General features: G+C 34.3%; 4 protein-coding genes across 4 annotated transcripts; 2 read left to right on the forward strand and 2 right to left on the reverse strand.

Annotated features, from left to right (window-relative positions):
* The first annotated feature begins 1,339 nt into the window (after nucleotides 1–1,339).
* Nucleotides 1,340–5,432, forward strand: LOC140806530 (uncharacterized). Its single transcript, XM_073163085.1, has 8 exons — nucleotides 1,340–1,575; nucleotides 1,998–2,126; nucleotides 2,345–2,384; nucleotides 3,089–3,164; nucleotides 3,247–3,447; nucleotides 3,548–3,760; nucleotides 3,846–4,252; nucleotides 4,347–5,432. Exons 1-7 carry the CDS (start codon nucleotides 1,533–1,535, stop codon nucleotides 4,209–4,211), a joined length of 1,068 nt encoding a protein of 355 aa, XP_073019186.1. The 5' UTR covers nucleotides 1,340–1,532; the 3' UTR covers nucleotides 4,212–4,252; nucleotides 4,347–5,432.
* A 749-nt stretch (nucleotides 5,433–6,181) lies between these two features.
* On the forward strand, nucleotides 6,182–7,578 carry LOC140806531 (heat shock 22 kDa protein, mitochondrial). Its single transcript, XM_073163087.1, has 2 exons — nucleotides 6,182–6,779; nucleotides 7,103–7,578. The coding sequence occupies exons 1-2, from the start codon at nucleotides 6,584–6,586 to the stop codon at nucleotides 7,498–7,500; spliced, it is 594 nt and encodes a 197-aa protein (XP_073019188.1). The 5' UTR covers nucleotides 6,182–6,583; the 3' UTR covers nucleotides 7,501–7,578.
* A 1,932-nt stretch (nucleotides 7,579–9,510) lies between these two features.
* Nucleotides 9,511–10,699, reverse strand: LOC140808283 (uncharacterized). Its single transcript, XM_073165363.1, has one exon. It carries the CDS (start codon nucleotides 10,522–10,524, stop codon nucleotides 10,348–10,350), a length of 177 nt encoding a protein of 58 aa, XP_073021464.1. The 5' UTR covers nucleotides 10,525–10,699; the 3' UTR covers nucleotides 9,511–10,347.
* A 9,296-nt stretch (nucleotides 10,700–19,995) lies between these two features.
* LOC140807347 (probable calcium-binding protein CML13) lies at nucleotides 19,996–20,664 on the reverse strand. Its single transcript, XM_073164160.1, has one exon. It carries the CDS (start codon nucleotides 20,563–20,565, stop codon nucleotides 20,122–20,124), a length of 444 nt encoding a protein of 147 aa, XP_073020261.1. The 5' UTR covers nucleotides 20,566–20,664; the 3' UTR covers nucleotides 19,996–20,121.
* Nucleotides 20,665–21,344: the final 680 nt, after the last annotated feature.

Consider the following 21,344-nt stretch of genomic DNA (forward strand, 5'->3'; position numbering starts at 1 on the left):
TTATATTTCTGTACAAATGAAAAAAAAAGTAATTATAAAAATTTATTTAATACAATAAAAATAAAACTTTAGTTTTGAAATAAATTACCTAGACAAAGGAGTTATAAGATATATCAAAGTTCTAGATGCTATTAAATCTATGACATATTTTATAATGTTCGAGTAAAAATAATAATATTTTAATAATTACAATTAATTTGAAAATATTAAAACTAGAGTACAAAATGTATATAAAATCACAAATTCTTTATTTATTTGTTATGCTTAAGTATTTAAAATTGTATTCGAATTTCAAACTCTAAAATTTTTCAATATATATTAGTAATTTACTAGTTTTCATAAAAATAAATGAGACGAGATATTAAAAATAAATTCAACATGTTCGTATTTTAAAAAACTAGAAGATAAGAATTTAAAGATAACATTAACGAGAGAATATATTTGGAAACAATGGAGATAAATATAGGATAATTAGGTAAATTTGTTTAAGATTTTTATTTTGTTTTATTTTATTTTATTTATTATTCTTATTTTTAAAATTATTATAAAAATGAAAGAATTGTTATTGAGGCGTAATTTAATTATCTAAATAAAAATATATCGGTGAGTGAACTTCAAGATAGTGGACGAGTACATCTGTACATAAATATTTTATTTAGATTAAAGAACATTGACAAAAAAGTTTCGAAGATGAGTGAATGTGATCGACTAAATTAATCCTGTAGTGGAAAAGTTGGTTTTGGGCGTGGAGGTCCTATATTACAATGGACGTCTCCTTGTATAGACATATTTGACATACTGTTTGAGTGAAAACATAAATGTTAAAATTCCGACCGTTTTTAATGTTTTGTACTGAATTTCATTCGAAAAACACAAGTGGATCCATTGAATGCATAAATACTTTTTGTGTGGGTCTAACTATTGAGATAAAGATATATGATCACTTGTTCTATCTACTGATGATTAAATATATCTATATTATTTTTATTATATTATTAAGTTTGAGAGATTTAAAGTAATTAATTTTTGGTGTCATGTTTTGTTGTAATAATTATATATATTAATACGGTGTTAAAATTTTAATGTAAGTTACGTGTAGTTCAGTGGATAGAATTTTTGTTTTTTAAGCATTAAGTTATATGTTTAATTTTTACTGGAATCATTTTTTATTCCTTTCTTTTTTATTTATTTTTTAATTTATATATCAAAATTATAGTATAGTCAATCATTATTTTTATAATTATAAATCAAATGAATTATATAAAATATTATATAAACACGTAATGCGTGTGTGGATTCGTGAGTACATAATAAAAATAAAATATATTCCTAACACGTGTCTTGTACGGAGTTATAGGAATCAAACAAAACCTAAGCTGAAAATCGTGAGAAGAAATCCTCTCTCGCAACACACTGCTTTCCTCAATAGACCTCCGAAGATCTTAGGTTTTCAGATTGGGTCCTTCTGTAGATCTTCTCGATTATTGCTGCTTCTATTAGCATTTCAAGTCTCAACTTCTCCAATCTCAACGATGGATGCTCAGAGAGCTTTGCTTGATGAACTCATGGGCGCAGGTTTGATGCAACTGCATTTAAAACCCTAACGTTTCTAATCCCGATTCGACGTGACTTTATCTTTATAGTTTTTGCTTCTAGTATCTGTTTTTTTTTTTGTTGATAAATTTGTTACATTTTTTGTTCAATTATTTTTTAAGAGCAGTAGGTTGCGTACGAAGGAACCAAATTGGAGCGTTAAGTCTGGAATTCTCGTGAATGTATTTTCCTAATTAAGTAGACATATTTGAATCTTGATTGTCTGGTTCATAGTTGCTTTGTTTTTGGCCGACTTATATTCATTAAACAGATTCCATGTTTTTTCCGGTACGCCAACATTTTACTGTGCTTTTTTTAGATGTTCCATTTCTATTTATCCTGTACTTCTGGTTGCTTAATTGAATGGTTTTTCATAGTTCAACAATTTCCCATGGTTTTTGCAGCTCGTAATTTGACAGATGAGGAGAGAAAAGGTTACCGAGAAATTAATTGGGACGACAAGGAAGTTTGCGGATTCTATATGGTTCGATTTTGCCCTCATGATTTGTTCGTCAACACTCGTAGTGATCTAGGTGCAGTTTCTAACATTTCCTCGTGCCCTTTATGTCAATTTTTAGTTGGAAATTCTGTTGAAGATTGTTCAAAATACTATATTTTTTATTTGAATTGTTTATTGTTTCTTGGTGAATAAAATGAAGCTTTTCCTTTCATTTCTGCAACTATTCTACACTTGTATTTATATTCAGTTCCATAGTATGCTTACAAGTCATTTTTGTTTCTTTTGCGACAGGGGTGTGCCCAAAGATTCATGATCCAAAATTGAAGGAAAGGTAGTGAACGGTTATTGATCTAGAATATTTTCTATTATGAATTTCCAGTTACGCTCTTGCTTAGTTCTAAGATTTATTTGAGGAAGGTGGAGAATAGCTTGAAAATAGTTAGATATTGAACCTCTTCATTTTGACATTTCAAACGAATTAAATGTCCTTTTGATTTTTTTTCTAAATGTAAAATCGTGCATATGAACTGGTTACCATAAACAACCTGGGGATCCTTGTGCAGTTCTTACCTTGTCTCTTTTTCTTTGATTTTTAATGATTGTTGGTATCTTAGTTGATTAATTATTTCACAAAATGTTGGCGTATTCAGGAAGTATAATATCAGCTGCTTGTTGGAATTTATTATTTTACTATCTTCACAAATCTGAACCGAAGGATTATTTGCAAAAATATGTGGATGAGTTATCAAGGCATCGTATATTTATTTTTGTGTCCTAGGCGTAATTGTATTTCTCAGTGTATCTATGTTATTTCTCAGTGTTTGTAGCCATAATTGTGTCAGCACTCCCATTTCAAACTACATATTGAGGCTATTCGATGGTCCATGGATGCTTTGATACTAATTTAATCTGTTAACTTGAGGACTCTGAAAGACTGGATACATGGGCATTGGTGTTATTCTTTTTATATTTCTTATTAGTCATGCATATGGTCTTATTCCACAATTGTGATGAGACGTGTTTCTCTCTTATTAGCTTTGAGAACTCCCCAAGACATGATTCATATGTTTCCAAATTTGAAGCTGAACTTGCCCACTTCTGTGAAAGACTGGTAAGTTTCCAATTTAACACTTTTGAAGTTCGATGTTCCAGTAGATTCACAAGATGTTACCATAATCAATCCTATCTTTTAGGTTTCAGACTTAGATAGAAAAGTTAGACGTGGTCGCGAACGCCTTGAACAAGATGTTGAAATCCTTCCTCCACCTCCGATTTCTGCCGAAAAATCTGACCAGTTGTCTATACTGGAAGAGAAGATAAAAAACCTACTTGAACAAGTCGAATCTCTTGGTGAGGAAGGGAAGGTTGATGAAGCTGAGGCGCTCATGAGAAAGGTGCTTTTTAAGTTTATCTGTTTATTATGTGCTATTTCCTCTTCAATTTTAAAAGAGTTTCTGGTCTAAACCTGCTGATTTTGATTGCCATGCTTTTCAGGTCGAGATACTGAATATTGAGAAGACGGTTTTGACTCAGCAACCACAGCAGGATAAACTGTTACTGGCTGCACAGGAGAAAAAAATGGCTCTATGTGAGATATGTGGTTCCTTTCTGGTGGCAAATGATGCTGTGGAAAGAACTCAGTCACATGTTACGGGTAAGCAGCACATGGGCTACGGCATGGTTCGTGACTTTCTGGCTGAGCATAAGGTGCGTATGATACCAGTCTTGTTTCAACTTATGCAAAAAAGTTACATAGACATAACCATAGTCTTTGTGAATGTGTAATCAACAGGGAACCAAGGAGAAGGCAAGGGAAGAGGAAAGATTGGCAAAGGAGAAAGAAGTTGAAGAACAGAGGAAGAAACGAGAGAAAGAATATGAGAGCAGACACAAAAATGACTCATCTGACAGGGACAGGAACCGAGACAGGGAGAGGGATCGTCTACGAGAACGGGATCGTTATCGTGAGAGATCTCGTGAAAGAAACGGAAGAGGAAGCCGGGATGGGGGAAGAGTATTTGATTTTAAGTCCAATAGTTCGAGGAATGGAAGGGAAGGAAGCAGAGAAAGATATAGAGACCGTGACAGAAGCAGGTCTCGTTCTCCCACCAGGCATGGTAACAGGAGGTCATCCAGGAGTCCTATTCGCGTCCGTTAAAAGATTGTAGTGATAATTTTCTAAATCTGAATGCTGAAGAGGTAGCCATTTTTATGCCCCCCAAATTTAATGTATGTATTTGGAGTCTCAAATTCCGGTTGTCATTATGAGTGAACTTGTTTTTTGTTCTCACAGCTCTATTGAGACTATACCGTGTCCCTTTCATCAATATAATTAGAGGAGAAAAATGAGGTAGGTATAACTTTATCGTCATGACTATTTTTGTTGCACTTTGGGTCGATCGATCCATTTAGTTTACTGTGGTTTCCTCTCAAAACATGGCTTGTTATTGTCTTGTTGGAATGAGATCAACTCATCTCATCTCAAGTAGTTTAAGAACAGATAACATGTGTTCGTTCATAGCACTGCTGCTGTGGAGAACAATTGTTTTTACGAAAATGAGGTAACCTGCCGGTTTATTCAGCGTGTTAACTATATGCTAATTATCACGAGTTTGGCTTTTTCTATTTTGTTTATTTAGATGCTCTGGTGCAAATTCGAGTCCGATCTATTTGGTAACTCTGGTTATTCAATCAAAACACTTGTTTGTGATAGTTGCTTACTTGGACAGCTGTGGTAAACTTTTCTTACCTGATTTGTTTCACTTATTGGCTTGTTTTTCACTTATTGTCCATGGACTTAATTAGTTCAGCCGTGCTGATACATGGCCTAACATCAATGAAAGTATTAGTCGGCAATTGTGAATAACTTCTAGTTTACTGAGATGGGCACTCAACAGGTTGTGGTCAAGTACACTTCATATTCCTCCGAGTTCATTTTCTGCACCTCCGTTGTGGATCTAAAAATTCATAAGGTTATTTATTATTTATACATGGGTTTTCTTCATAGCAGAAGCAACATTCAGGCCACCAGGATGAGAGCATACTCCTATTTAAGAATATTCTACTATTGACCTTTTTTATGGAGCAAGGATGTTGAGAGGGCTGCAGTTGGTAACATTTGTTTTCTTGCGGTTGAAAAGTAGGGTTCTGTAGGGATAATTTTATAATGATACCTCTGTGCGTGTGTGTGTGTTTTATGCATAGAACCTTAGTTTTTTTATTTGACTCAGAGCAACATCTGCTTGTTTCGAGCAGTTTGTGCTCTACAAAAATGTGATACTCCCTCGATTGTTTGTTGATTCACCAAGCATCAGATTCGGCTTTCGTTATCCTTTGTACCTTGATGCATCACATGGAAATGAAAGTGTATTAAGATCTCGTTTTCGGTTTTCAATGTTGTTTTACCCTTTTAGTAGTTAATCTCATACTGCAAACCTCTACCTGTTATTTATTCATTGAAGTTATATATCCTCATATCGATACATTGGTGGGGAAAAGGAACCGTGCTGGTTCTTGCATCGGAGAAGACTCACAACTGAGGTAATTTAATCATCTTGGCTTAAAGTTGAGTAAATAACGTCTATAGCGCGTGGCACAAATAATTATGAAAACGAAGTGGTTAACTGAATTGTAGTAGTCCAAGTCATTGAACTCAAGTTAGATGACATATTATCATTATAATGTTTATATCATCTTAAATTTTGAATGCCAACATTTTCTATGTTATCTTAGCGAAAAAGTAAGTATCTCATGAGACGATTTGTCATTTCTATGTTATAGCGGAAAAGTAGGTAGTTTTTGTGATAATGATCAATTTGATGTATATTTAAAGCGAAAAGTAATATTTTTTGGTAATATTTATTCATTAATTGGGTTGAGATGAAAGATTTATTTTACAAAATTGACTGTGAAAGCTTTTGTTTTGCCAGATATCTATCCATATTCTCAATGGAAAGGGGTTTCGGGGTTTCCTTAGCGGGGAAAGTTACGAAGGTTTTAGTATTTATTTTGAGTTCGCGTGACAAAGTTATATCTCCTTCAAATAATAGAAAAAAATGTTCAATTTTTAACAGAACCTTATCAATTTTTTATTAAAAAAGAACCTTATCAATTTTTTATAAAAAAAATGTGTTCCATTCTCCCAACCTAAACTACTCTGCAGATTGATAGTGAATCATAAATAACCACAGATTTAATCGTAAATTGGAAAAGATATCAGTGAAATATCCAAGAGCCTTCAAAGTTGAAATCCGGGAAAAGCCCAACCATATCATATATCGACAACAATAAAGCCCAATAGGCCTTCGTCAGTCACAGGCCCATTAAACAGTTGATGGGCCCATAAATTATCCAGTCGAGAGTCCAGAACCATCTGGACGAATTCCCGCATCTGGCAACTTCCACACAATTCCCATCCATCCTATAAATGACCACCATTGCCCCTCTCTCACTTCACGCACTACACTCGCTTTGTATCGGGCTATCCCTTTTGCAAGTTTTCTTCTTCTCCAAGCTTTCAACCGCATAGCGATGGCGTCTTCGCTAGCCTTGAAGAAGCTCGTTTCTTCCGGTATCCTCTCGAGGTCCCTCCGTCCAGTGTGTGCGGTGGCTCAGCCCGCCTCCTCACGACTCTTCAACACTAACGCCGTACGTGAGTACGACAGCGATGAACGTGACTTGGATGTCGACCGTCGACTAGATCGCCGCGTGTTCTCGCCCTTTACAGGTAATTATACCTTCTTCTGCCATTGTGAGGAGCTCTTTACGTGTATTGGAAGCTCTGTTTCGTGTTGCTTTTTTTTGGTCTTGCTGTTGCCTCATTTACTTGATTTCGGCGGAACTGCATTTCTAGGTATTATGTGGTTAATTTTATTTAGTTGGAGGTATAATGAAACTTATATCATCCTCCGTCGATTTGACGGAACGAGCTGTTGTGAATAGAGTAAGCTTTTGAACTATACGAGCGATTGAGTTTGTTTGTGAGGTACAGTTTATTTGCTTGTGTTCGTTGGAATCAAATTAAGACAAGCAACCGTCCTACACATGCAGACTTTTTCAGCCCATTCTCACCACGCAGCAGCCTGAGCCAAATCCTGAACATGATGGATCAATTTATGGAATCCCCTGTAACTTCTAGCTTAAGAAGGAACTGGGACGTTAGAGAAACAGCTGACGGTCTTCAACTGCGTGTGGACATGCCTGGTCTGAGCAAGGAGGAGGTCAAAGTTTCGGTGGAGCAGAATACTCTGATCATCAAAGGCGAGGGCAAGAAAGAGTCCGAAGACGAAGAGACTATGCAGAGGTACAGTAGCAGAATCGATCTTCCTGAGAAACTGTACAAGACAAATGAGATCAAAGCCGAGATGAAAAATGGGGTTCTCAAGATTTTCCTGCCCAAGATTAAAGAAGAGGAGAGAGTTGATGTTTTCAATGTGAATGTTGAGTGAGCAATAAATAAATAATAATAATATATCATAAGTGAATGTTGTTTGTGAGACTATGAAATGCAAATTGCCTTTTCTCGACTTTTTGTGTGAATCTGCTTTGATTTGTTTGATAAATGATGTTCATTTGTGTAAATGATTTCCATCGGATAGAGCATTCATGTAATTTCAATCCTAATCCTCCATGTATTGGGGGACAATCTATCACTTGCTCGAGGAAACAAACATTTGAATGTTTCGTGATAACATGAAGATGGTACAACAATCTTGATTCCTTCCTAAGAATTCACTTGAACTTAGTTGCGATTTAATATGATTTTGAGTGATTGGGGTCTGCACCTTGGCTTTCATCTTAGAACAAAAGTTAAAACACATCCCTTCTAATAACATGAATATATGCTCCGACCAACTCACGGAGAAAAAGAGTCTCAATTTTAGTAACGTATGTTACAGAATAACCACCAAACTGACAAACTTTGTATCATAATTACATTCAATTATCCTCGAGTGAAAAACCCAGGAATAGAGCTAAACTCCCTTCCCACACAACAATCTGGACATTGCAACTCTGCATCCAGATCTCCAGTGCTTTTGATGTCGCGTTCGGCAAAAGATGGGCTGCTGATTCAAAATTGTATTCTTCACTCACATTCGCCTCAAACATTCAATCAAACATTTATGATACGAAAATCAATCTTCGTCGTCGCAGCCATGTTGACTTTTGCATGTTACGAATCATTTAAATGCCCTTGTCTTTTAACTTGTCATCATCATTCAAAATTAGGATGATGCAAGTGAGATAAAGTGCACCTAAATGCCTTGCATCTATAGCCTTGAGAGGTATTTGCAAGCTGATTCAAGATCTGCCCAATTGAAGTAGTCCAATTAAATCAAAAAAAAAATATGTTGAAATTAACCGATGTGGACTACATGTACCCATGCAATATATCAGATTCGAGGAAAAACAAGTTTTACGCTATTTTCATGGAACAAAAGAAAACTTAAGAGGAAAATGAAAGACATAATTTCTTTTCAACCCACAATATACATGCTATAGAATTTACTCGGTTCCTTTCGTATGGTAGTTTATAAAATGTTTACAATTCATAATATAAGGAGAACATACAACATAAATTATTTGCTCTCTTCCTATAGTTTATAAATTTACATATGTGCTCTTAAACCAAAATTTTCGACATAAAACTTAAAACACAGTTGCAACAATTCCAGAATTTATCTCTATTCTGCCTGAATTTATATCATTATGATATCAAAATTTTAATTAGAAAAATGGTTTTATCAGCGACTTGACTGGGATGCACAGAAATATTGTGTGTGCTCTTAACTAATATCAATATCAAAATCTCAAACAGTCGGCTATTTTTAAGAAGGAACATCACCGGAATATCCAGTGTTGTCTAATTATTTAAAACACGGAAAAAAGGATTTGAATTGTTGGTAACATGAAGATAAATTTTATTCACAAACTTCTGTTCAAAACACGCGACGTTCTCTCCTTCTTGACTCAATAGGGTTTTTGGCATTCGAAACCACGAGTAATTTGTCTCAGATCAGCCTTTGGGAAGATCCCATGAACTTAGATTTTTTCCCCTCCGTGAACTCGGTTGAGAGAGACAATTTAAAAAGTTTTGAGTCAGATCAGAGCAGGCCGACACTTGTATTTCACGGCCAAGGCATGCGCTTTAAAGAAAACTGCACCTTGGCTTGCATCTAAACACAAAGATCGAGCCTCCGTCGGCCTAGAGTTTCGATGTACACCTTGTGGATTTCTAACAACTCTGTTTTAAGGTGAATGAAAACCTTAAAATCTATGTCCACCACCGGTAATTTCCCTTTGCTCTCATCAGATGAACCTTAATATGTCAAACACATCCTTTCTACAATAAATCCCACCCTATACTAATTTACACAAGCAAAATAAGAAGATTATAGGGAACAAAATATTCAACTCGAAATCATTTCCTCTATTATTCTATGCACTCTGGCAAACTTAAATATTAATCAGGATGCATTTCATCAAATCAAGTAGACTTCCATTGCTATGAATCCAATAAAATATAGAGCCTAAAAGGCACATCACAACTGATAAATAATACCTAAATTGATAGAGTTTAGCTGCACTCAAACCTGCAAAAAGATGCTAATTAATGAAGGTGGTGTGACTTAATATAAGAGTGTGCCAATAAAACTGGCCACTATCCAAATAAATGAACAAATGGCAATTGCATTAAACGAATTCAAACCCTATGGCCATTTGACAAAAACAATATATACAGTGCAAGTGTATTATACAAGAATTCTGAACATTACCTGTAAAAACAATAACTATATAAATCAAGAAAAAGTCAAACTCTTTTTCCTTGCATTGTGCAGACGAAGACCACATGACCATTTGGCCCACAGGATAAATTATACAGGTATTCTAAATGTTACCGAACCAGCGACTATCCCAAGAAATCTAGAAAATGGTCATCACTTTTCACTTGCATCACACAATTGCAAATCATGGTGACATTTCATCAACACATTATGCAAGGTCGCATCATAAGATCATATTAGTGTATTACACGAGTTTCTTCCATATACACATATAGCTGATAAAAATTCATGGCATCAACCTTTTGTCGATTTAGTCGGGTAACCAATTTGAACAAAAACTCAAAACAATTTCTCTTCAGTTACCATTCCTACAACTCAAGACACAGCTGAAGTCGATCAAATTCATAAAACAGAATCACAAAACAATACTATTTTTTTTCTCATAAAAGAATCATCCAGTGGATCATTAATCAAATCTCTCAAACCCGTGTAAACCTATGTAGGGGTTGTTTAAACGGCGTCGTCGCCCGGTTTCCCGGGCTTCCGGTACTTTTCCTCCACTTTCTTAGCAGTGAAAAGGGTATCGTTGACGACCTTCTTGATATTGGGAACGTCGTAATTCTGGGCAAGGTAGATTCCGCAAGCAGTTCCAGCTATGAAGAAGAAGCTCCTCCTTATGATACCCATCAATCTTAACAGAAAATAGGAGTTGGAAGGACTTTTCGAGATCTTCGAGCAGCGACTCAGAGTCGCCCGCCTCCGGTTTCTGAATTGCAGTGCTCGGAAGGGGAGCGAGGAAATTGCTTGCGATTTTGGAAAATGAGACTTCAGCCAACTGGGCTAGCGTTTTCCTTTTTGTTTTCTTTTATACTCTCTTCGATTATCAACTTAAACACACACTTCAATTTTACATTCTGCTTTAATCTTTAATCATTCACAAAAATCACAAAAACTCCTTAAACGGTCTCATGGGTCATTTTTGTGAAATAAATATTTCATATGGGCTATCTACGAAAAAACATTATTTTTTATGTCAAATATATTAATTTTTATTATAAATATAAACAAAATTGATCCGTCTCACGAGTAAAAATCCATGAGACCGTCTTATGAAAGACTTACTCAACAAAAATATCATCACTTGACGATTTTTAAATTTTAACTTTATTCTTATTTTCAAATTTGACAGGAAAAATTGTTTAAATTATCTACAATGCGGGGAAAAAAAGAAGCAACATCATGAACGTTAATTGAAATGGAAAATAATGTTGTGATGGTATTTTGGATTTAAAATCTAAGTATTAATTAACGGTTTGATTTTGTCAGATGAGATGATGAATAATATATAATGATATATAATATAGAGATTATCATATATTATTCATTATATATCACATGTAGAATTTGAGTCAAATGTTACATGAAATCAACATGTAATAATTAACTAATGTCATACCATTCAAACCAAACAATGGTCACATAAAAAGAGAGATATATATAATACGTCAGTTCAAGAGTTTATTTAATGCGAACCGAAGAGTATCAGTTGTGGATTGGCACGTTATAAAAAATAGATATTTATGATCAACAGTGCAAACAACAGTATTTTAAATAAAATAATATAATGAACTTTCTATAAGAACAATATCAGATTAAAGTACATCAAAATCAGTTAATATAATCCCTTATTTAATCAAATATCATACTTAGTACTCGAAATTAACTACCTATTCAACCAACAATTGCTCAATCGATTAAACCGAAAGCGTGTTTTCAAGTTGAATTTGCATTCCCAGACAAGGGCTAATCTATTCTTCCATTATAATATAAGTCAATATAGATCCATTTTCACCTTTTACATTGAATTAAGGTTCAAATTAGCAGCAAACACGGCTGGAATTTGGAGAAATATAAAGAGACAAGAGGATGAGGCTATCGTTTTCAGGTCTGAGGGGTCACACCATTTTACTTCAAATCGACTCTTTTTACTTAATGTTGTCATCATATTTCTCAGTTTTTTAAAAAAAATTGGTAAAAAAGTTTGTTACAACCGAGATTCGAATTTTCATTCTAAATTTGAAATTTTAATATCAAATTAACTATAATCATTGACTTACACACGAGTTCAAGTTGGTATCATCAGTCAAAGTTTATACTTATATATAAACGCAGAAGGATAGAATTATGAATGAAATGATTATGATCTATTTAGCTGTAACTCTTATAGAAGATAAGATTAGGGAGATGCGTGTAAAATAGTTTGGTCATATGAAAAGGAGACCAAACACGGCACCAATCCGACATATCTTATATTGACATGTTAATAAAATGAGTAGAAAGAGATGTAGATTATTGGATAAATGTTATTAAAGATGATATCTTAGATTTTGATTGAATATATGACAGATTATAAAATGGATTAGTTTGGAGAACTAATATTCATGTAACCGATACCGCAACTAGCGAGAATGTGCTATGATGACGATGATATAAATTATGTTTGTTTGCCATTCAGAGCACACCTAAACACTCATAAATAATTATAGGAAACTTCTTTACTTTGTCACACCTGCTCCGAGACATTGTAATTGAGAGGAACACATGATTAGTGATTCAATATATATGCAGTAGTTCCCAAAATTCCTTAGTCAGCTTTGCATTTAAGAGCATGTTTCTGACTCTTTCTGTTAAAGCTCTATTCATTCTCTCAGATAATCCATTCAGTTGTGGTGTCTTTGGTGGCATCGTTTGATGTGTGATTCAGATCCTTTTGCATACCTCATCAAAGATTCCAATGTATTATCCTCCATTATCTGATCGAATACATTTGAGTTTTATGCTTGTTTGTCATTCAACAACCTTTAGAAAATTGTTGAATGTTTCTGTAACTTGGTCTTTGGTTTTAGTGTTCATACCCAAATTTTTCGAGAATGATCATCGATAAAAGTTACCCAATACATCGCTCCTTCGAATGACAACGACATTGGACCACATAGAGAGTGCACCAAATCTATAATTTTTATCGGTTCTGCAAGGAGGTAAACTTTTGAATGATATTCTGTTTTGTTTTTTGTCTAAACAGTTCGTGCAATGTTTCATATGAACCTGCTTTATGCCGGACAAAAATTGCTTGCTCACAAGGTGTGAGATTATTTTCACTTGTGTGGCAAAGACATAGGTGCCACAAATCTATTGATTTGGTGCAGACTATGTGGCAAAGACGTAGGTGCCACAACTCTATTGAGTTCACATCTTCAAAATGATTTTCCTGAACTACATACAACTTCAACATCTGTAATCTTTTTGTGGCCACAAGTTATCATCATGAAATCTTACATACCCCGTTTCGGAAGGTTGTGCAGAAATCTTCTTTATCAAGTCTTTCGATTGATATAAGGCTCATACGCATATTATGTTAAAAAGTTCTTTTTAAAATTGAAATAATAAATAAATAAAATACAATCAAAATCTTATATTGACATTGTCACAATAATATATCTAGAAAAATTAATTAAAAAATATATATATAATGAAGAAAATTCATAGAATAATAATATTGTTGTGAAAAAGTAAAAATTTATGGTAAAAAATAAAAATCTCAAACTCTCAAAATTTACCAAACTACACACTTTATAATATTTTTCTCTCTACTCAATTGTGATTTTCTTCACAAATGAGAGATCTATTTATAGAGTTTCATTACACATAATCCAAAAATAAAATACATCATTACCTACATCATCACACACAAATTTCTAACTTTACAACTCTTATTTTCAACATTCAAATATTCAACTATTACTTTTCCATATTAAAATATATTATTTAACACTCCCCCTTGTGATGATGATCATGATACGATGATGTCTTCATTACGTGTTTTGTACTGTCTCGTTAAAAACCTTACTAGGAAAAACCCATTGGGATAAAAACCATAGTAAGGGAAAAAGAGTGCAGTCACGTGAACTCCCTCTCATGTTGACACGAACAACTCTTCACAAATTTCGTAGATTGCGCATCCCAATATTATATATGTGCTTTCTGAATATTGACGTAGGTAGTGCCTTTGTGAAGAGATCTGATGAGTTTTCACTTGATTGAATGTGACGAACATCAATACATTTATTCTTCTCAAGCTCCTTGGTGAATGCGAAGAACTTAGGAGGAATATGTTTAGTTCTGTCGCTTTTTATGTATCCTTCTTTCATTTGAGCAACACATGCAGCATTATCTTCATATAGTATCACAGGCTTCTCATCAAATGATAATCCGCATGAAATTTGGATATGTTGGGTCATTGATTTTAATCACACATATTCACGACTTGCTTCATGTAGTGCAATAATCTCGGCATGATTTGATGAAGTTGTTACGAGCGTTTGTTTCTGTGAACGCCAAGATATTGCAGTGCCTCTACGAGTAAATACATATCCAGTTTGGGAACGTGCCTTGTGTGGATCAGATAAGTATCCAGCATCGGCATAACCAATTATACTTGGATTAGCATCTTTTGAATACAAAAGTCCCAAGTCTGTCGTTCCTCGTAGATAACGGAATATATGTTTAATTCCGTTCCAGTGTCTCTTTGTTGGATATGAGCTAAATCTTGCCAACAGATTCACGGCAAAAGATATATCAGGCCTTGTACAATTTGTAAGGTACATAAGGGCACCGATGGCACTTAGATATGGTACTTCTGGACCAAGAATATCTTCATCATCTTCACATGGACGGAATGTATCCTTTTCTATGTTTAATGATCTAACAACCATTGGAGTACTTAAAGGATTTGCTTTATCCATATTAAAACGTTTAAGGATCTTTTCTGTATAATTTGTCTGGTGAACAAACATTCCACATTTTTTTTGTTCAATTTGTAAACCCAGACAATACTTGGTTTTTCCAAGATCCTTCATTTCAAATTCTTCCTTCAAGTATGACACAACTTCTTGAATTTCTTATTCGTTCCAATGATGTTTAAATCATCAACATATACAGCAATAATTACGCATCCGGATGTTGTTTTCTTAATGAAAACACAAGGGCATATTGAATTATTTACATATCCCTTTTTCATCAAGTGATCACTTAGTCGATCATACCACATTCGACCTGATTGCTTTAACCCATATAATGATCTTTGTAATTTCACAGAATAACATTCCCTGGGTTTTGAACTTTGTGCTTCAGGCATCTTAAATCCTTCAGGGATTTTCATATATATATTACTATCAAGTGATTCATATAAGTAAGCTGTAACAACATCCATAAGACGCATTTCTAAATTTTCAGATACCGCCAAGCTAATCAAATACCGAAACGTAATTGCATCCATCACAGGAGAATACGTTTCTTCATAATCAATTCCAGGCCTTTGAGAAAAACCCTGTGCAACAAGTCGAGCTTTATATCTTACTATTTCATTTTTCTCATTTCGCTTTCGAATAAAAACCCATTTGTATCCAACAGGTTTTACACCTTCAGGTGTAAGGACTATAGGTCCAAAAACATTACGTTTATTTAGCGAATCCAATTCAACCTGGATGGCTTCTTTCCATTTTATCCAGTCCTGCCGATTTTTACATTCACCAAAAAATTTTGGTTCATGATCTTCATTATCATTTATGATGTCGATTGCCACATTATAAGAAAATATATCATCAATTTCATCTATATCTTTTCGGTTCCATATTTTTCCAGTATTAATGTAATTGATAGAGATTTCATGATTCTCGTCAGTTTGTGGTTCTGACAGAACATTTTCATCATCATGTGTTTCTTCAGGAACAACATTCTCTATTTTGTGATCATCATGTTTCTCTATGAATTTTCTTTTTCGAGGATTTTTATCTTTGGAACCGACTGGCCTTCCACGCTTCAGGCGTTTAATGACATCATGAGTATCTTCCATTTGTTTCTTTGGAATTTCAATTCGAGCTGGGGCATTTGCAGCATGTATATATGATTTAGTTACCCCTTTTGCGTCTGCAAATGCATCTGGTATTTGATTTGCTATTCTTTGCAAGTGTACAATTTGTTGTACATCTTTTTCACATTGTTTTGTTCTTGGATCCAGATGTAACAATGATGATACATACCATGTAATTTCTTTTTCGGTATGTTTTTGTTCTCTCCCTAACATTGGGAAGATTTCCTCATTAAAATGACAATCATCAAAACGTGCTGTGAACACATCTCATGTCTGAGATTCAAGATATCGAATGATTGATAGACTATCATAACCGATATAAATTCCAACCTTTCTTTGAGGTCCCATTTTCTTTCGTTGTGGTGGTGCAATAGGCACATACACCATACATCCAAAAATTCTCAGATGAGAAATGTCTGGTTCTTTACCAAATGCAAGCTGCAATGGGGAGTATTTATGATATGCACTTGGTCTGATGCGAATTAATGAAGTAGCGTGTAAAATTGCATGTCCCCATATAGAAATAGGGAGCTTTGTTTTCATAATCATTGGTCTAGCAATCATTTGCAGACGTTTAATCAATGATTCAGCCAATCCATTCTGTGTATTTACATGAGCAACAGGATGCTCAACAACGATTCCCATAGACATACAATAATCATTGAAAGTCTGGGAAGTAAATTCACCAGCATTATCAAGTCTAATTTTCTTCATTGTATAATCGGGAAATTGATTCCTCAATTTTATTATTTGAGCAAGTAATCTTGCAAATGCAACATTTCGAGTTGACAATAAACATACATGTGACCATCTGCTGGAGGCATCAATCAATACCATAAAGTATCTGAATGGTCCACATGGTGGATGGATTGGTCCACAAATATCACCCTGAATACGTTCAAGAAACATTGGTGATTCAGTTTGGATTTTGACTGGTGATGGTCTTATAATAAGTTTTCCAAGAGAACATGCTTTACATTGAAACTTATTATTCTGAAAGATCTTCTGGTCTTTCAGTGGATGACCATGTGTATTTTCTATAATTCTTCGCATCATTGTTGAACCAGGATGTCCCAATCGATCATGTCAATTGGTTAATATCGAGGAATTATCAACTACCATGTTTGATTCAATGGGACTTATATGTGTATAATGCAATCCAGTAGGGAGCATTGATAGTTTTTCAATCACATATTTCTTTCCTGATTTATATGTGATAAGACACATATATTTCTCATTCCCTTCATTCATTGTTTGAGTATCATACCCATGGGAATATATATCATTAAAACTCAACAAATTTCTTTTCGATTGTGGTGAATATAAAGCATCATTGATAAAAAATTTGTACCATTAGGTAACAAAAATTGTGCTTTACCACAACCTTTAATCAAGTCTACAGGACCTGATATTGTGTTCACCGTTGTTTTTGTTGGTTTTAGTTCCAAGAAATATCTTTTATCTCGGAGGATAGTGTGCGTTGTACCACTATCGCGTATGCAAACTTCAGCTTTGCTCATAGCATTTTCCATATTTGTACTTCAAAAAAAAATATGCAATGAAATAAAATTACTGACAATACATATATAAATATAACACATATCATAATTGTACAATAAAACATTATTATATGAATACATGAAAAACAAATTATTGTACTTTTATATTCTACCACTATATTGTTCATTTTCAGAAAAATCATTGAGAAAATCTGCAGCATCAAAATTGTTCATTTCTATCCCACCAACATGTTGATCATTTCCAGAGAAATCATTCATAAAATCACCAGCATCAAGATGAGGTGAATCACTCAAACGGTCACTGCGTTCAGTGAAGTTGGTCTCCTTTTCTTTCCCCTTTAATGATTCTTTATAAAGTTTACAAAGGTGCTCAGGGGCTCGACAAACTTTGGACCAATGTCCTGGAGTACCACATCTGTAACAAGAACTTTCATATCTTTTTTGAGTGATTCTCATTAACACTTGTATTCTCATGATTTCTTTTCTGTGGATGGTTTGGGACGCTCTTTTGAGATGAGTTATAAAAATAACTATCTCTATTATTTTCAAAAACACGGCCGCGTCCAAGACCACGACCAATTCCACGTCCACGTCCATGTCCACGTCCACGACCTCGACCTCGACCTCGACCAAAATCTTGTCTTTGAAATTGATTTTGGTTTCCAGGTATAAATTCATTTTTACTTACAGCATTTACTTCTGGAAATGCTGTTGATCCAGTGGGTCGGGACTGATGATTTCTCATTAGTAGCTCGTTGTTCTTTTCCGCCACAAGAAGACAGACGATGAGTTCAGAATATCTCGCAAATCCACGTACTCTATATTGTTGCTGTAGAGTAATATTTGATGCATGAAATGTGGAAAATGTTTTTTCAAGCAACTCAGATTCTGTGACCTCATGTCCACAAAATTTTAATTGCGAGATTATTCTATACATCGCCGAATTGTAATCACTGACTTTTTTAAAATCTTGGAATCTCAGTGTGTTCCATTCATCCCGGGCGGTCGGAAGTATAACTTCCCTTATATGTTCAAATATTTCTTTTAATCCCTTCCACAAAGCCATGGGATTTTTTTCAGTCAGATATTCACATTTCAATCCATCGTCGAGATGTCGACGCAAAAATATCATGGCTCTTGCCTTTTCTTGTGACGTGCATATGCCATTTTCTTTAATGGTCTCGCTTACATCCAATGACTCAAGATGCATTTCTACATCTAGAGTCCATGGCATATAATTCTTTCCCGTGATGTCGAGCGCAATAAATTCGAGCTTTATTAAATTTGACATGGTGGTACTAAAAAAAATTACGATGCATTTTATTAGTTAATAAATATTGCAATACAAAGTAACGGATAAACAATAAGTACAAGTATTTGTAAAAATAAAGAAAACGCACGAGGAGGATATTCTCCGATAAATACAAGACTCGTGAGTATGATAACCAAAATAATTAAAAATATCCTTGAGAAAGCCATCTTCTTTTTTCTTCGAAAAATTTGATGATGAATAATTTTTAGAGAAGAAGAGAAAGTTGGAGTGATTGAATGTGTTTGTGAGATGATATTTATAGGGCAAAAACTAGCCGTTTGTTACCGTTTATGACCGTTGGTGTACAAAAAATAAATGTATGTATTTGTATAATTTTATGGTAATAATATGATGTATATAATATTAGACATGTTTAAATAATTATGTATATCATATCATAATATTATAATGAGTGTCATAATTTATTTTGTTTAAAAACTTTATAGGCTTTTATACTTGTCGTATCCCTTACCGGGAGTGTGGGATGTCGTCTTAACATCCTCCCAGGATTTATAACAAGTTTATGAAAAATTTATTTTTATTATTTCTAATAATAACATTATATTGTATATTAAATAAATACACAATAAATAAATAACAGTAAAATAAATATTATTACTTTTTGTTTAAAAACCGTATAGGCTTTTATACTTGTCGTATCCCTTACCGGGAGTGTGGGATGTCGTCTTAACATCCTCCCAGGATTTATAACAAGTTTTATGAAAAATTTATTTTTATTATTTTTAATAATAACATTATATTGTATATTAAATAAATACACAATAAATAAATAACAGTAAAATAAATATTATTACTTTTGTTACCTTTTTCTTCTGTTTGGAGCTTGGAATAGTATGTAGGACTTTTAGAGCTTCGTGCTGATAACGTGTTGGGAAAAAGTAAAAATTTATGGTAAAAAGTAAAAATCTCAAACTCTCAAAATTTACCAAACTACACACTTTATAATATTTTTCTCTCTACTCAATTGTGATTTTCTTCACAAATGAGAGATCTATTTATAGAGTTTCATTACACATAATCCAAAAATAAAATACATCATTGCCTACATCATCACACACAAATTTCTAACTTTACAACTCTTATTTTCAACATTCAAATATTCAACTATTACTTTTCCATATTAAAATATATTATTTAACAAATATAAGTTTAAGCATTTCTACTTCTGAATTCTACTGAAAAACCAAGGCTTTAAAATGCTTGTAAATCTGTCTTTGATCTGTACAAATTATTTTCCCACAGAATTTAAAGTGAATGCAAAAAGACACCATTTTTTACATGTAAAATCAACTCCACCAAGAGGAATTGGAATCACCTTTCATGCTTTTAACACTACCATGCGACAACAATTTTTCACCCAGAAAGGAACGCATAAATTGGTCAAGAACATGTAACAATTTGATTAGCAAGCTTATAAATCAATCGAAAAACAGAATAAACAAAGAAGGAACAGCAATGGCTATCATGAAATCGGGCATACGCAAGAAGGGGGCGGGACCTCTTCACTTGGCGATCATCCGAGCGATGAATTCCTCGTACCGGAGCTTACCATCGGAACCAACATCCACCTCGCGAATCCACTCATCGAACTCCGCGGGCTCCAGCTTCTCTCCGATATTGGTCAAAATGTGCCTGAGATCAGAGACGACGACATACCCAGTGCCGTCCTTGTCGAGCACTTTGAACGCGTCGCGAAGCTGGCGATCGAACGGCTCGGGCTTTAAATGCTTGGACATGAGGTCGAGGAATCTAGGGAAATCGAACGGAGAATTGAGCTTCTCCCCCGAAATTATAGCCTTCAGCTGGGCTTGAGTTGGGTTTCCGCCGAGAGATCGCATCAAGATCCCCAGCTCCGACGGCGCAATCTTGCCGTCGCCGTCTGTATCGAACAGCGTGAAGGCTTCCTTCATTGAAGATTCGCGAACATCGTTCAGATTTTTGCCCATCGTCAATTCTCCCTAATCGAACGTAATATTCTTTGAAAAGTAACTGAACGTAATTTTCTTCGCTGGTTTCCATCTGTTTGGTGGATTGGGTATTTCAAATTGAGGGGTTGTTATGAATTAAGGAAAAGCTCAGGACTAGTTTGGAAATAAATTATTAACGTGGGTTTTGGTATGGGCCCTATTACTGGAAACTTTAGTCCATTATACCTAAATGGGCCTTTGGTCCAATCAGAACTGGGTTTAACTGGAGTCCAATACATAAGTTTGTTTCTGATAAGTGGTACACAATAGTATGGAAAAATTCGAAAAAGAAATTCAAAAAAAAAAAAAATAGATTTAATATTTCATAAAAAAATTAGCAACTCCATTTGGTGGTGAAAATTTTATTAACACGATCCCCACTTTTATGGTGGATTAACTTGAATTGACCGACGAAAAAAGATACGTGAGATCGTTGAAACAAGACACTTGTATGTAATGGATGGTCCCAAATCCTTTCAACCAACAACCTTTTTCTCACACCTCATCGATTATTTTATATTCAATCCATTGTATTAAATGATTCCATGTATGAACACCTTTGACTTTTATAGCTTCCGAGACAAATTTTCTCATCCATACAGTAAGGCTTAAATCTTAATCCATTTTCAGATATTTCCTTTCAAAAATTCTCTGCCAAACTCTTTATTCTCATCCTCTGAATTCCCAGAAACTTGAATATTTTGAAGATTTTCTCTGGTGTCCTCCAGAAATGCTGGCTTCCACATTTGAATTGCTCA

This window comes from Primulina eburnea, chromosome 12 (assembly GCF_022965805.1).
Source record: "Primulina eburnea isolate SZY01 chromosome 12, ASM2296580v1, whole genome shotgun sequence".
NCBI classification, from domain to species: domain Eukaryota; kingdom Viridiplantae; phylum Streptophyta; class Magnoliopsida; order Lamiales; family Gesneriaceae; genus Primulina; species Primulina eburnea.